Source organism: Monodon monoceros, unplaced genomic scaffold, assembly GCF_005190385.1.
Source record: "Monodon monoceros isolate NGI ecotype Baffin Bay Population unplaced genomic scaffold, NGI_Narwhal_1 Super_Scaffold_12, whole genome shotgun sequence".
Taxonomy (NCBI): Eukaryota; Metazoa; Chordata; class Mammalia; order Artiodactyla; family Monodontidae; genus Monodon; species Monodon monoceros.
Window position 1 is genome coordinate 29,901,942 of NW_021703768.1, and position 14,823 is coordinate 29,916,764.

Consider the following 14,823-nt stretch of genomic DNA (forward strand, 5'->3'; position numbering starts at 1 on the left):
CACATGTGGGGTTTCTGGGCCAGGATGGGAGGCGGTGCACATCACTTCCACCCACATCCTTCACAAGAACACACCCAACTGCAAGGGAGGCTGGGAAATGTAGTCAGGCTTTGAACCGGGAAGAAGAAGAAATGGTTTTTACTGACCCAGAAAAGGAATGTGATTTTCAGAGTAGATGAACTTTAAAAATTATAATTATTTCCTTGACTACCCTATAGAATGACTTCATTTCTATTTCCTTTTCAGTTAAACCTGAGGCTCCTTTTGACATAAGAGTCGTCTATCGCAAAGGAGCAAATGACTTTGAGGTGACATTTAATACATCGCACTTACAAAAGAAGTATGTGAAAGAATTAATGCATGAGGTAGCCTACCGTCAGGAAAAAAGTGAAAATGATTGGATGGTATGTAGGTCAACTACATTTATACGTTATAAAATTTATGAAGATGTATATAAAAATATCTTAATAGGGCTTCCCTGGTGGCGCAGTGGTTGAGAGTCTGTCTGCCGATGCAGGGGACACGGGCTCGTGCCCCGGTCCGGGAAGATCCCACATGCCGCGGAGTGGCTGGGCCCATGAGCCATGGCCGCTGAGCCTGCGCGTCCGGAGCCTGCGCTCCGCAACGGGAGAGGCCACAACAGTGAGAGGCCCACGTACCGCAAAAAAAAAAAAAGGAAATTAGGCTTAAATTACCACACATACAACTGACAGATGGTTAATATTCTTAAAATATAAAAAGGTCTTATGAATCATTAAGAAAAGGACAAATATGACAATAGAAAAATTAGCAAGAAAGTTGGAAATGTCTCACAAAATATATAATTTCAATAAGTATAAAAAACTAATAATCAAATAAATCTAAATGTACATAACCATAGGTATTACTTTTTACCCATCAAATTGATAGAGTACTTTTTCCTCCTAAGGATGACACACATTATTGGAGAGACTCTGTCTCTATATTGCTATTCACGATGTAGAATTATATCTTTCCAGAGGAAAATGATTCTTGCTCACTAACCTTACCATTCCCTTTCATCTCTCCATGGGATGTGAAATGGGAGGGAAAGAAAAAGAAGAGATTAGAGTGTGGAAAGGAAGGCGGGAGCCTGGGAGTGATTTATACCCTCCCTGACTGGGAGAGCCCAACTCACATGAATAAAGAAAAAGACCCATTTTATCACTGCCCTCCTTGACCACTTGCAGCATTGTTTGTGAGCTCACACACTCTGCCCCAATTCTGCTTCCAACCCCTCCACGTCAGAGCTCCTTTTTCTAACAAATATGAGAGAACCTCCAGAGAGTGCCCACATGACTAAAGACACTCAACTTGAAATGATTTGGGAGATGTGAGCACCGCCTCTTTTTCCACCTTAAAAATGTAGTGGCCTTTTTTTGCTCTTCAGCACATGAATTTATCCAGTACAAAGCTGATGCTCCTACAGAGAAAGCTACAACCCAATGCAATGTATGAGATTAAAGTTCGGTCCATCCCTAACACCAACTATTTTGAAGGCTTCTGGAGTGAATGGAGTCCAAGTTTCCACTTCAGAACTCCAGAGACCAATGGCCCAGGTGAGAAGTGACTGGAGTCTGTTCCCCCCCCGTAGTGCTTTGCATGTCAAAGTCTGTGAGAGACAGTGAGAGCCAGAGAGATGAAACAAACCCACAAGTTAGGACTCCCCAGAGGGCATTCTTACACTTTCTTTGAAAAATGACCTGCCATCTTTGCCCCTTTTGTGAAGAACGAAGAAGGGGTGGGAGTAGGGCTCTTAGTCACTGATCAGCTGATGTAGGCTGTCTGGACTTTACTGTCCTGGGCACTCCTGGGAGCCACTAGTTTTGAACAAAATTCCCACCCACTACCTCTAGTTTACCAATTCAGACTGTGATCCCAATGGCCAGTCCCGCCAAGTCCCTCTAGGGAATACCATAGAGAGTGGCAGATGGGTAGGCTGGTGTGGCTTCCCCATGTCTCCTTTTCTAGAATAATGAAGATATCCTGGGGGTCTAGGAACTGAGAACAGCCAGAAGAACCAAGGGGCATAGCTCAGGCAGACCACTGGGGACCCAGAGCACCGCACATATACCTTCCCTTTGGGGGATGCACGGAACAGCTCTGCTGCACCAGCCTCCCGTCCTTACCCTAGGAATTGCTGAGACTGCAGGGTAGAGCATCTCTCGTCGTTCCTCTGCTCAGCTTCTCTCTCGGTGGTGGAAGTTAGGCAGGGGGTGCTGCTGTCTTTAATGTTAGGTCACTTTTAAATTCCAAGTGACAGATGTTCTGGACCTGGTCACCTAAGTCGGTGCTGAAACCGTGTACAAGCTCCTGTGTCCTTGTCTTTTGAAGTGGAAGGCTGACTCAAGAGTTAATGATTGAGAAATGTGAAGGTGTAGAAACAAAGAATAGCTATTGGGCTGGGGAACTGGTAACAATTTATAGATTATAAATCCGCCACATCTGCCACCGAATTCGTGGTTCCCTGAGAGATACAGATAAAGGCCTGACACACATTCCTAAGTTGTTTTTAACAGGAAGCACACCCCTACCAGATGAAAACTGCTGACCACAAGAACGTAGACCCTAGACTGTTTTGAACCAGAAGGTTAATGATGCTGACTCCCCATTTCCTCCCCACCAACCAATCAGAAGAAGGTCCACAAGCTGGCCACGCCCTGCTCCTTGAACGCTATAAGACTCCTCACTACCCCCTCCAGGGTGGGTCACGTAGTCTTGAGGGCATGAGCCCGCTGTGGCCCCATTTGCTTGGCAAAGCAATAAAAGCTACTCTTTTCTATTTCACCCAAAACTCTGTCTCCACGTTTCTATTCAGCACCAGTGAACAGAAGCTGTTTCAGCAACACTGTCACTTACTGAAGCCCAAATTCCCCCATAAAAGCTAGTACATCATCCTGTTTACTGAAAAGCAACTTTCACGAAATAATAAATGGGCCCAAGTTACTAAATAAACTCAAAGCATCCTGAAAGTCTCCCCCACGGCACGCTTCATGATTGCTAACCAAGATCTATCCTTGCCTTCCAGGGGAGATGGATCCTGTTTTACTAATTATCATCATTCTGAGTTTCTTCTCTGTGGCTCTGATGGTCGTTCTGGCCTGTGTGTTGTGGGAAAAAAGGTGAATTTCTTTAACTAATCAAGAGAGTGTTTATGTGGGATTCCAGACAGTCAGAGCTCTAGTCCTGTTTAATGATGAGAAAACTGCAAAGGGGAATAGGCATTTCAGGAATCGCAGGGCCCTATATCCCTCTTCATACTCAGGCACTGATGAATTTCCATAGTTAATTTCACAAGAGGTAAAAATATATAAACTGAACATAGGGCAAATCCTTCCCCTCAAACCTTTCCTCCCAAGTGTCCTCAGTGGGTAAGAGCCATCCTCCCAGAATGCCTGGGCAGCTGGAGGGACCCATGGGAAATGCAGAATGTTTCTGAGGTCTTAGCTTTCAGCACACAAATTCATGAGACTTTTGCATTCTACCCCATGATAGGGCCACGCTTGTTTCATCATTTAGACACACTTCAGTAGAGTTATTAATGTTTTAGGAAGATGCCCTCAACACAGGGTCACATACCCGCCGCCCCGCAAGATACTCCAGTTTCTAAAGTACCACCCTAAAGCAATTTCCCTGTGTAACTTTGAAAGTATGTCTCACTTCCACCAAAATCAGAGCAGAGGAGTTGCTGCCAATGATGAGAAAAGAAAGATGACAAAGCCTATTTTGGGGAGTAGATGAACAGATCAGATTTTAGTTTCATAGCTACATCATTGCCAAGACTTATTGTTCCTTTTCTCCAGGGCTCTTGGCCAGGGGTGTATCATTGTTGTCTGGTTCACAGAGTAGGTCAGTGACAGTGGTCTCTGGTCCAACCCCTCCATGGACTGGTGGGATTCTGAGGCCCAGAGAAAGCAAGTCACTTGTCCAAGATCACCCACCTAGTTGTGGCAGAGCCAAGGCTAGAAATCTGCTTTTCTGGCTCCTGGCTCAGAGTAAGTGGGAAGGTCTACTGTGCCTGCTCCCTCCACCATTCATTACATCTTCAATGTCCTTTTATTTCAGAATCAAGCCTATCATATGGCCCAGTCTCCCTGATCATAAGAAGACTCTGGAACAACTGTGCAAGAAACCAAAAAAAGTGAGTGCGTCTGGTGCTTCCATCACGATGTCAGAGGCATCCCAGCAGCCAAGAATGATGTTGCAGGATGAGGAATGGCTGAACCTCAGGTGTCGGTCTTTCGTGTATCACATAACTAGGGTCCCTCATAAGATTCCAGCTGCAGGTTCCTGGAGGTGGGAAACTAAAATGAAATACAAGTCTCAGAATTTCCCAGACTTCCCCAGGGATACTTCAGACCCTGAAGTATCACAGCACCTCCAGAGGCAAAGAGTCAACCAGAACATGTGGGTAATTCTCTGACATACCCTGGTAAACCCCTGTTGGAAAGTTCTTGAGCTCTTTTCCTGAACAGAACATTTGCTGATGTGTCTCTCTGGTGCAGTCTTAATGCCTCTCTCTCTCTTTTTTTTTTTTTTTTTTTTTGGTGCAGAATTTGAATGTGAGTTTCAATCCTGAAAGTTTCCTGGACTGCCAGATTCATAAGGTGGATGGCATTCAAGCTAGAGACGAAGCAGAAGGCTTTCTGCAAGATCCTCTTCCTCCACAGCTAGAGGAGTCTGGGAAGCAGAGGCTCGGAGGGGGTATGCAGGGCCCCAACTGGCCCTCCGAGCATGTAGGCATCAGCCCAAAATCTTTCAGAGGAGAGTCGTCATTCAGGTGCCTGGCTGGGAACATCAGTGTGTGTGATGCCCCTGGGCTCCCCTTCTCCAGATCCCCAGATTGCAAGGAAGGTGGCAAGAATGGGCCTCTCCTGTACCAAGACCTGCTGCTTGGCCCTGGAACTACAAACAGCACCCTGCCCCCTCTGTTTCCATTCCAACCCGGAACCCTGACATTGAACCCTGCTGCCCAGGGGCAGTCCATCCTCACTTCCTTGGGATCAAGTCAAGAAGAAGCCTATGTCACCATGTCCAGCTTCTACCAAAACCAGTGAATTGCAAGAAATCGATGGCCAGAACCATCATGATGAACAAAGATAACCGAGTCCCACTCTCGCTCACAGCACAAAGAAGACAAAATGAAAGCAGCCCCTCGACATGGTCCACAGGATTCTGAAACAGTGTTTCGACCACACCTCCCTGCTTCAGTGGCAAGAGACAGGGGGCAGGGGCATTCTGCTTCAGGCAATGCAATGATTCATTTATTTCAGAAAGGAAAAAGAGCAGAAAAGCGTGAAAGAAAGGGTGGAGGAAAAGATGGAAGGGTGGGGAGGGCAAAAGGGAGCAACGGAAGAAAGAAGGAGAGGAGAATTAGAATAAGAGATACCATTATCAGGAATCACTATGTACACAGTGCTATTCTACATGCTCTACACATCTTCGCACTGCGTCCTCACAATAATCCTGGGAGGTGGGTGCGATTAGTATCATCCTCTATGTTACAGATGGTGAAACTGTAGCTTAAATTAGCTTATCCATGCTCCCCACTCAGCAAGGGATAGAATCAAGATTTGCTGCCCAGGAGTCTAACTGCATCTCCTCCAAGTCATGTGCCTTCCTCTTAACTAGGGACTGTCCCACTCTCGAGCGCCAAACCTCACTTAGAACAGGGTGACTGTATAGTGTATTGTCCAAACTGGGTCACTTTTGCAAGTGAAAGGGGAAGTTATAAATAATCACTCCAGGACAACAAGCGTAAACCGGGACAGTCCCAGGCAAATGGGGACCTATGGTCACCCGAACTGAAAAGGCTACAAGGAAGACAGGGGGCGGGAGGAATGGCCTCATGACATATGAGGCACCATGGCCAGCCATGTCTACAAAAAGTGGAGAAGGTAAGACGAAGCCACAAAGACCATTTTATTCCATTTTTCTGAAAAAGTGCTCAAGAGAGAATCAACTAGAAGCCTGGAATTTCTATTTTTAGTTATCAAGAGCATGATCCACTTGCTCCTCCCACCCAGGGGCATCCATTGATGCTGGAAGAACCTGTTACTGACTCAGGACACTGGTGCGTTCGAGCCGTGAGCCAGGAAATAATGTTTCTATATGTGTAGAGACTTCCCAACCCAAATCCATCCACCATCCTGATTTCTATCACCATGAATGTTGCCACAAAACTTCAGGGAGAAGGAATTACAAGCCCATGCAGTGAGCGAGCTGACTGTGGCCATTTTCCCGAAGATATAGAGAACATCTGACATGGGTCCTCTTGCATTTCTTGGTCCAGATAAATTTTTAAAGGCTGTCTCAAGCCAAATCAAGGCAGCGAAGCAGTCTCAGCTCAGGGCAGTGCAGCTGATGCCTCTACACAGGCCCCCATACCATCCCCATCGCCACTCCGGGTGTACACAGATCAAGAAGGACATCTGTCCAGGATTGATATTGTTGTTTGGGAGTTTGTCCTCATTGTTGTCATTTATGCTTTGCCTTTTTTCTTTGTGGTGTTTTTAGTTTGTTTGGCAGGAGATTAAGTGCTTTTAATTTTTAAAATTTTCTTTTTGGTTTTATTTTGTGATGTCTGTGAAGTGAGTTTTAAATAGTGGACTAATAGACCTTATCTGTTGGCTTAGAGACCTAATGATAATCAGACTAGTTCAGTGTTGTACCTTCCACTGCTTTTCTCTGAATCACTAGCAATGACTATAGTCCCATAATCCCTTAGATTTGCTCAGCACTTCTGTGATTTTTCAAAGCACCTCTGTAAGCATTACCCATTCCGTTTCCTTGACAAGTATTTATGGAAAGCTTGCTCTGTGCCAACCACAGTGGTAGGCTGGGAGGTCTAAGACAAACAAGGTTGGGACCCTGCCCTCACAAAGTGAAAAATCTAATGAAAGGTAGCTTGCAAACAAATCATTATAACACAAAATGCGGTCATGGAGGCATGTTCAAAGCTCCCTGCTGGAAGACAGGCAGGGAAAATGCCACAAGAGTGGTACACATCTTTGTGGAAGAAAAGCAGAATCTGCCTGGCGTGTGAGCAGAAGACATCTTCCACCAGGCAGAGGTGGGTTATTTACCTTCTGTAGAAACGTGAGCCAAGTCTCCAGGAAGAGGTCATCACAGGAAACCTCACGCCCAGCCTAGCTCTCTTGCATCTTATTCACAGAGGTCCTATGAAGTACTTACCATTATTATCTTTGCCTTGTGTGAAAATGGGGACACAGACAGGACAGGTAAGTTACTCAACCTTACATGTTAAGTCAGGATTGGAAGCTGTAAGTTTGTATCCCTCATATAAATAAACAATCTCTCAAAGAAAGGAGGGGATAGGTCTCAAGGAAGATCAAGGTCCCTCCAGCTTTAAAATCCTGTTAGCATAGATTCTCATTTGAATTCAGTGTGTGAATGTCTGTCTGTTACCGGAGGTATGTAAAATCTATGTATCATACTCTTATAATCATAACTGCTGCTAACGCTTGATTATATACTGTATAATGTAAGATTACAAATTTGTTCTGACCAGCCCACTTTGGGATTTCATTAAGGAAGAAAAACTCCTGGTCAGAGACAGGGCATAAATCAGAGATGTAAACTGCTAGTTCTATATGGCGTGAAATGAAAAGAAAACTGTTAAGTAATTTGGTCAATTAAACAACCATGTCTGAATCTAGGGCACCCTGGCTTATTCGACTGACTTTCTACCAGCCTTTGCCTCTCCCTTCATTCTCATTTCCAGGGGAATTTGCTTCAGAAAAGCCAAGTGTGGGCTGTTTCAGATGTGCATGCTTGTGTTTTCAGAGCATTTGTAGAGAGGCTACAAGACTTAGACTTGGTCAGGAAGGCAGTGAGCATATGTGATCAGACAGCTGGAATGATGGAGATCAGATGGCATTTCTGCCAGTCCCGTTGTTTCTCTTCAGGGTTATTCTTTAAAATATCCATTGTTCACTACACCGAAAGTCTCTGATTTGACTGTGTACTTCCACATGCATTACAAACATTTTGCAGTGCTGCTAAGTGTATTATAAGTATCCGATGTGTGTTACAGTCATATATTTAATTAAACACTATGGAACTCTCTGTGACTGCACTTGTCTTCTATGAGAAATACGAATAAAAGGATAACCAAAATGGGCCATGCTTCTCCTCAGCCACTGGAAACATCCCGATGTCATCTGCTGTTACTTTATGGACTGAGATTTTCAGAGGAAACTTTTTTCATCGATTAAGTAATTCATTTGCAAATTAACGAATTAGCAATTCGTTGAGGATCTGCTCTGCATTACTTTGCACTAGGCTGGGCACTGGGGTGATGGAGATGAGGTGGGATGTCACCAGCTTGCAATCACACGGGGACAAAGACACATTGGAACAGTCGACAATGTCATATGGGGGTGATGAGTCAAAATATCAGCCATGAATCTTAGCTTTAGGCAAATAGGAAACAGCTTTAGCTAATTTGAGCAGGAAAGGAATTTATGAAAGGCTATCAGGGGGCTCCCAGAATACCTGGGAGGGCCAAAAAACCAAACACACGGAGGCCACAGAGCCATCCCGCATCTCAACCACTGGCATCTCCAGCAATAGGAAACAGCCCTTCACTGCCACCACCCGCTCCAGAGCAGACTCGACAGCAGGGTCCCAGAGCTGCACATCACCAGCTCTGGTTTAAAGGCAGAGCAGGAGCCTGTGGCTGAAAGCAGCTATGCCTCGTCCTGTGTCTGGGCGCCAGCAGTGGGAGTCGGGGCAGAGAATAGCTGGTATTTGCCTATTCTGCAGTGAGAGGCAGGCTCTGCTTCACAGAGCCGGGAGCTCCTCAAATGTAGGAAGGACCTTCTACTGCTGGGTGAGGAAACAAGGACAGCCAAGGATGTGTTAGGGAAGAAGCACGAAGAAGAGGTGGCGTGAAGGAAGTGCAGAGTAAATAGGAGAGTGCCAGCTAACAGAGCCTGGAGTAGAGAGAGGGCATTTCCCGGCAGAGGAAACAGCATGTTCAAAGTGATGGAGCTTAGAGAGAGCCTGGACCATCTGGGGAGTTACAAATACAGTAGGTAATGTCTTCTTATCTGTCTCAGTTGCGAACAGTAGGGTGTTGGTGGTTACTGCTGAGAGTCAGACACAGGACACTTTGATCAAAAAACAATATGTGTCTACCTTGAACATCTTATTTGAATTTAAAACATATGAGTGGATGCCCATTCATCCCTCTTTTATTACAAGGCCAAGGCTGTTTCTCTGGGGTCATTGATTGTAGTTCCATGTTGTCTTTCTTAAGTAATACACACCAGGAACACTTCATCTACTCCTTCTAGTTTTGCTTTCTTTAAGATGGAAAAGAACTTTCAAACACTTTAGAAGATATCTAAATGTAGATGCCTAGCTTTATATCCCCACTCCAGTCTCTTACCATCACTTTTCCCACCCTGTTTGCTAGCAATATTCTCTCAATATGCCTTTATCAAGTCTCTTCAAACCATTTCAGTAGTGCTCCTAGATCAGCAGCAGTCTTTCTTTGCACACTCACATTTTGCCAGCTTGCATCATGTAATTACAGTAACAAGTCCGACTGGACTAAATGAGTTTGGGAACACACACAACCGACCTGGGTGAGTTTATACCTTACTTGCTGGGCACTAGAGATAAACCTGCCAGCCGCCAAATCCCGATGTAGGTGTCAATGTATCTCAGAGAGACAATGGAGTGTGCAGGTTCATTCAGCAGGTGCTTCCATGGAAGCTGTCTATGGGCATCTACTCAGCTTAGCATCCTTGGCTGAGATGGCACTTGGCAGAATTGGTGGGGCCAGTGGCATTTGACATGCCAGCCTACGAAATTTTGATTTAGTCTGTGGTGGAAGAGGGTGCTTAACAGGGTTTTAATCAGGGGTGTGGCATAATAACTTTCACGTGTGTACTTACCCCTATTGTCACCACACTGATTTGGAATTGTCTAATTGGTCTGATGTCCCTGGGGGCTTCTGAGCGCTCTGGCGGAGAGGATTATGACTTATTGGGGTTTACGTCTGCTGCTAAACACAGCACGTAAAATCTAGAAGGAAAGCAATTATACTCCAATAAACATGGTATAAATAAATAAGTAATTAAATGATTTCAAAACATAGAATGAATGAATCAATATATTAGTGAATGACATTTTATTAGTCAAGATAATTCCTCATTGCCATTCGAGATAGAAGAATGCCAGGTTCAGGCAGAGGCAGGCACAGCATCCCTGAGAGAATAGCTCATCCGGGCAGCCACGTGCAAGGTGTCAGTTGCCTCCTCCATCCACAGTTACCTCCACAGCTGCACTCTTAACCACCATAACCACAGAAGTGGAGAAACAATAGGGCGAGGTGGTGTGGGGAAGAATTTTCCAAAGCTTCCTTTCTTTGATGAGTACCTGCATTTAATTCTGTTTGTTCATTTATTTAGTATATTTTAGATCCACATTTGAAGGCTAACCCAGCTTCTGAATTTTAATAGCTTGTGGCATTTGTATGGAATTTGTGTACAGCTTGAAATGAGGCAGCTGTTCAGACAAACAAAGTGTGTCACGTAAAACCTGGTGGGTCCGAGGGATACGTTAACACTGCTCAGGACACTAGTGAAAACCAGCTGTGAAGCAAACAACACACAAAGTCCCTGAGATTTGAAAAATAAAGTTTCAGTGCTTAACACTTGAGTTAATCTGGTGGATCCCTCAACCATAAATCATGAGGGCGAATTCCTTTCTACTCTGGGTAAAGATCTCTCATCAAGGAGTAGAAAAGAACTTGCAGAGACTGAGAAGGACTTTTTCCTTTTTTATAACAAATTAGTCACTGCAAAGTGCAAACTGCACGAGTCATTAGAGAAAATGCAAAATAATCAGAAAACATTTTACTATGAAGCTAAAGACACTGCTATTCACTGATAACAATGAAATACTGCTGTTATATCCTATGAGATAGTTTAATTAGAGTTTCAATAAATGCTTCAGCAGGATACTGATGAATACGCGTCACTGTAAACTCCCTTTTTTGCACATTAATAAACTTTTATGAATCGTAGTATGAAGTTGCCAACGTAGATTTGAGTGGTGCTTAGGATTTTTTTTAAATAAAAAGCTTTAGTAAAATAAGAATAGGACATAAACCAGAATCATGCTCAATGATGAAGTATTAAAGGTTATACTCCATTAAATTTACAGATAACACAAAAGAAATTCCATTGCCATCACATTTAACATTGGCCTAGAAATCTAGGAAATGCAAGCATACAAGGAGAAAAGTAAGAAGCATAAATATTAAACGGGAGGAAACCAAATGATCATTACTGGCAGATGAAATGATGGCACATCTTGAAAACACAAGCGGATCAAATTTTAAAAATACACTAAAAGGCACAAAGACTTCATTCAGGTCTTTGATTACAATATTTTCATATGTTGAGTCATTTCTTTAAATCTTGATTGATGTTTATTACTAAAATAATACATGCCTCTTCCCCAAAATTCAAGAAACATAGACATATACAGTGTAACAAGTAAAAGACTTTGCTCGCCAATCCCACTCCTCCGAAATAATGACATTTATTAATTGATGTGTAGCCTTCCACATCATGTGCATATATACATATGCTGTTATTCCAGATACTATGTGGGAAAATACATGTTCAAGAAGAGCTTGAATGACTCTGGAGAGGAAAAAAATGAGAAGAAACTAACTACACAAAGGATTTTTAAATTTTACTCTTTTTTTTTTTTTTTTTTTTTTTTGCGGTACACGAGCCTCTCACTGTTGAGGCCTCTCCCGTTGCGGAGCACAGGCTCCGGACGCACAGGCTCAGCAGCCATGGCTCACAGGCCCAGCTACTCCGCGGCATGTGGGATCCTCCCGGACCGGGGCACGAACCCATGTCCCCTGCATCGGCAGGCGGACTCTCAACAACTGCGCCACCAGGGAAGCCCTATTCACATTTTTAATGGCAATATAAATTACTATCATTATACATTTATAAGTGACAAAATTACAGATATCCTTAGTTATATTTTCTTCTTTTTCTTTTATTTTGTGACAGAACAATCAATGGAATATATTTGGTTGGCCAAAATGTTCTTTCGGGTTTTTCTGTAAGACGTTACAGAAAAACCAGAAAGAATTTTTTGGCCAGCCCAATAATAGAGAACCTGTGTCCAGATCCATGTACTTACAAAAAAATTCATTATTTCTAATTAATGTAGTAAAGGTGGATTATTTAAAAGAGAGGAAGAGAGAGATTGGAACAACACACCAGCCATTTGTGGATAAAAAGGAATGTGCTGACCAACTTCTTACACCAAAGTAAATCCCACATAGATCAAAGATGTAAATAATGTAAAAAAGGAAAACAAATATGCCAGAAGACATAGGTGAATCATTTTATACATTTTGGATGTGGAATGCATTTCTACATAAGACATAAAACCCAAAAGCCATAAAGATTGATACATTTGACTACAAAAAAATTTAGAATATTGATAAATTTTTATTGCATTTTTAAAATCCACAACAAAAAGAAAAGATAAAAACAAACTGTAAGGGCTTCCCTGGTGGCGCAGTGGTTGAGAGCCCACCTGCCGATGCAGGGGATATGGGTTCGTGCCCAGGTCCGGGAAGATCCCACATGCCGCGGAGCGGCTGGGCCCATGAGCCATGGCCGCTGAGCCTGCGCGTCTGGAACCTGTGCTCCGCAACGGGAGAGGCCACAAGAGTGAGAGGCCCGCGTACCGCTAAAAAAAAAAAAAAAAAAAAAAAAACACTGGAAAAATATAGTAACAGTATGACAGGCAAAGTGCTAATATCTTAACATCCAAAGAATCTTTTATGTCAATAAGCAAAATATGAACAATCCAAGAGGGAAATAGACAAAGCATACTAACAGAGGGTTCACAAAAGAAATGAAATTGACTATAAAAATACGAAAATGTGCTCAATCTCATTCAGAATCAAAACATGCAAATAAAGTGAATGAGATAGATTTTTTTGCCTATTAAACTGGGAAAATTTACAAGCTTGCTAAACTTCAGTGCTTGCCAAGGGCATGGGAAAAGAGGCTTTCTCATATACTGTAGGTAGGAATACAAATTAGTACAAATTTTAAGAGGGCAATTTGGAAAAAAGAGCAAAAATTCAAAGGTGAATACCCTGAAATTTCACTTTTAAGAATTCGCTACAGAAGAAATCACAGAAGGAGTCAAAAATATACGTACAAGAAATATCGATGAAACATTGCTTGTAATAGAGAAAAAAAATTAATATTCTAAATAAAATATGCTATATCCATACTATGGAAAATTAGCAAAACCATTAAAAGAAATAGGGCAGAGCTTCATATACCATAATAGGGAAAAATGTCTATGCCATTTTTCTAGGAAGAAACTCTGCAGAGGTCTCCACCTCTCTTCCCGATCATTCCCATGAGGAGAAAATACCAGATTCAGCAGTGTGTCTTAGCTATCGCTACACTAATGCTCGGTAACAAACCATGTTAAAGCTCAGTGGCTTCAAACAACATCATTTATTCTCACAAATTGCCCATTATGTGGGAGTTGACTGATCTAAGTTAGGTTCTTCTGGGTAGTTCTACTGGTATCGACGGGGATGACATAGTCATCTGCACCTAGATGGAAGTCAGCTGATTTAGGCTGAGTCCCTCTGGGAATACCACCGTTCCATGAGTTCCCTCTCTTTTTCCTGAGACTAATAGTCTACCCATACTTCTTCTTATTTCACAGTAGAGGTACTAGGGGACAAGCAGAAACACAAAGACCTTCTGAGGCTTACATTCAGAACTGGCACACCGGTCACATTACCCTATTGGCCAAAGAAGTCACATGGCCAAATTCAGAATCAAGGAGTAAAGAAATATACTCCTTCTTGTATGGGAACTCCAAATCATAAGGTAAAGAGTATGGATGAGGAAAGGAGTAAAGAATCAGCAGTTAATGCAAATTACGCCAGTCAGATATGAGGAGAGTTATGACACCACATTTACAGGAGGACGCAAATGTTGCCTGTACCTAAGGAAGCCCTTCCTATTTCGTCGATACAGCAGCAGGCTCACTGTCACCTTCTCTCCATTACTTAATGAAATGCCTTTAATCTATAAATTTCCTGAGAACATTTTGGGAAAGAAAAGTGGTTGGGCCATGGAAGGATTTCAATATTTATAGATCCTTTAGTCTAATAGCAAAAAAATGTAACCATTTCTTACATAAATTAAGTGGGGAAAAAATTCTCTCTTAAACATGAAATTTACTTTTTCCCTTCAGTATGATTGACACAACTGAAGTAATGTGCACATCCTTGGATCAATAACAGTCACTAAGAGAATGCCATGTACTGGTTGACTTGGAAATGGCTCACCATCTCTGGACCTGAGGATGAGATGGACACCTGGCCAAAACAGGGGTGACAAAGAAAGAAGGAAATAAAGGATGTTAGAGAAGCAAACAAAAGAGTCTACTAAAAAAGAACCTTTTCAAAATTATATATAAAGATAGACAGAATACCAGAATTAAGAATATGCTTATAAAACAGTCTGGAAGGCAATGCTCCAAAGAGTTTTCAGTGGTTATTAAGGGGGAGAAGAATGAAATGGTAAATGAGTACATGAAAGCAGAAGACTTTCCATTTACTACATTTGTCTTCTTTTTCTTTTGGGAGAAAGTGTGTATGTTTTATTATTGTAATAAAATAATTAAAAGACCAAAATGTTTCTCAGTATAATTATTACTTGGAATTAAAATTTTCTTTTTTTTTCTAGAATAATCTTG

General features: G+C 42.6%; 1 protein-coding gene across 5 annotated transcripts in view; it reads left to right on the plus strand.

Annotated features, from left to right (window-relative positions):
- Positions 1-14,457, plus strand: part of IL7R (interleukin 7 receptor) — a 44,842-nt gene extending 30,385 nt beyond the window's left edge. For 2 of the 5 annotated variants that reach the window (XM_029218534.1, XM_029218532.1), the window contains exons 4-8: positions 247-404; positions 1,388-1,577; positions 3,047-3,140; positions 4,084-4,159; positions 4,572-7,692. In XM_029218534.1, coding sequence (XP_029074367.1) covers positions 247-404; positions 1,388-1,577; positions 3,047-3,140; positions 4,084-4,159; positions 4,572-5,075 — 1,022 coding nt within the window. In that variant the 3' untranslated portion in view covers positions 5,076-7,692. Of the gene's footprint in view, positions 1-246; positions 405-1,387; positions 1,578-3,046; positions 3,141-4,083; positions 4,249-4,571; positions 7,693-14,319 lie in introns of those variants that run through there. The other 3 variants (XR_003792812.1, XM_029218533.1, XM_029218535.1) reach the window with 3 other exon arrangements.
- Positions 14,458-14,823: the final 366 nt, after the last annotated feature.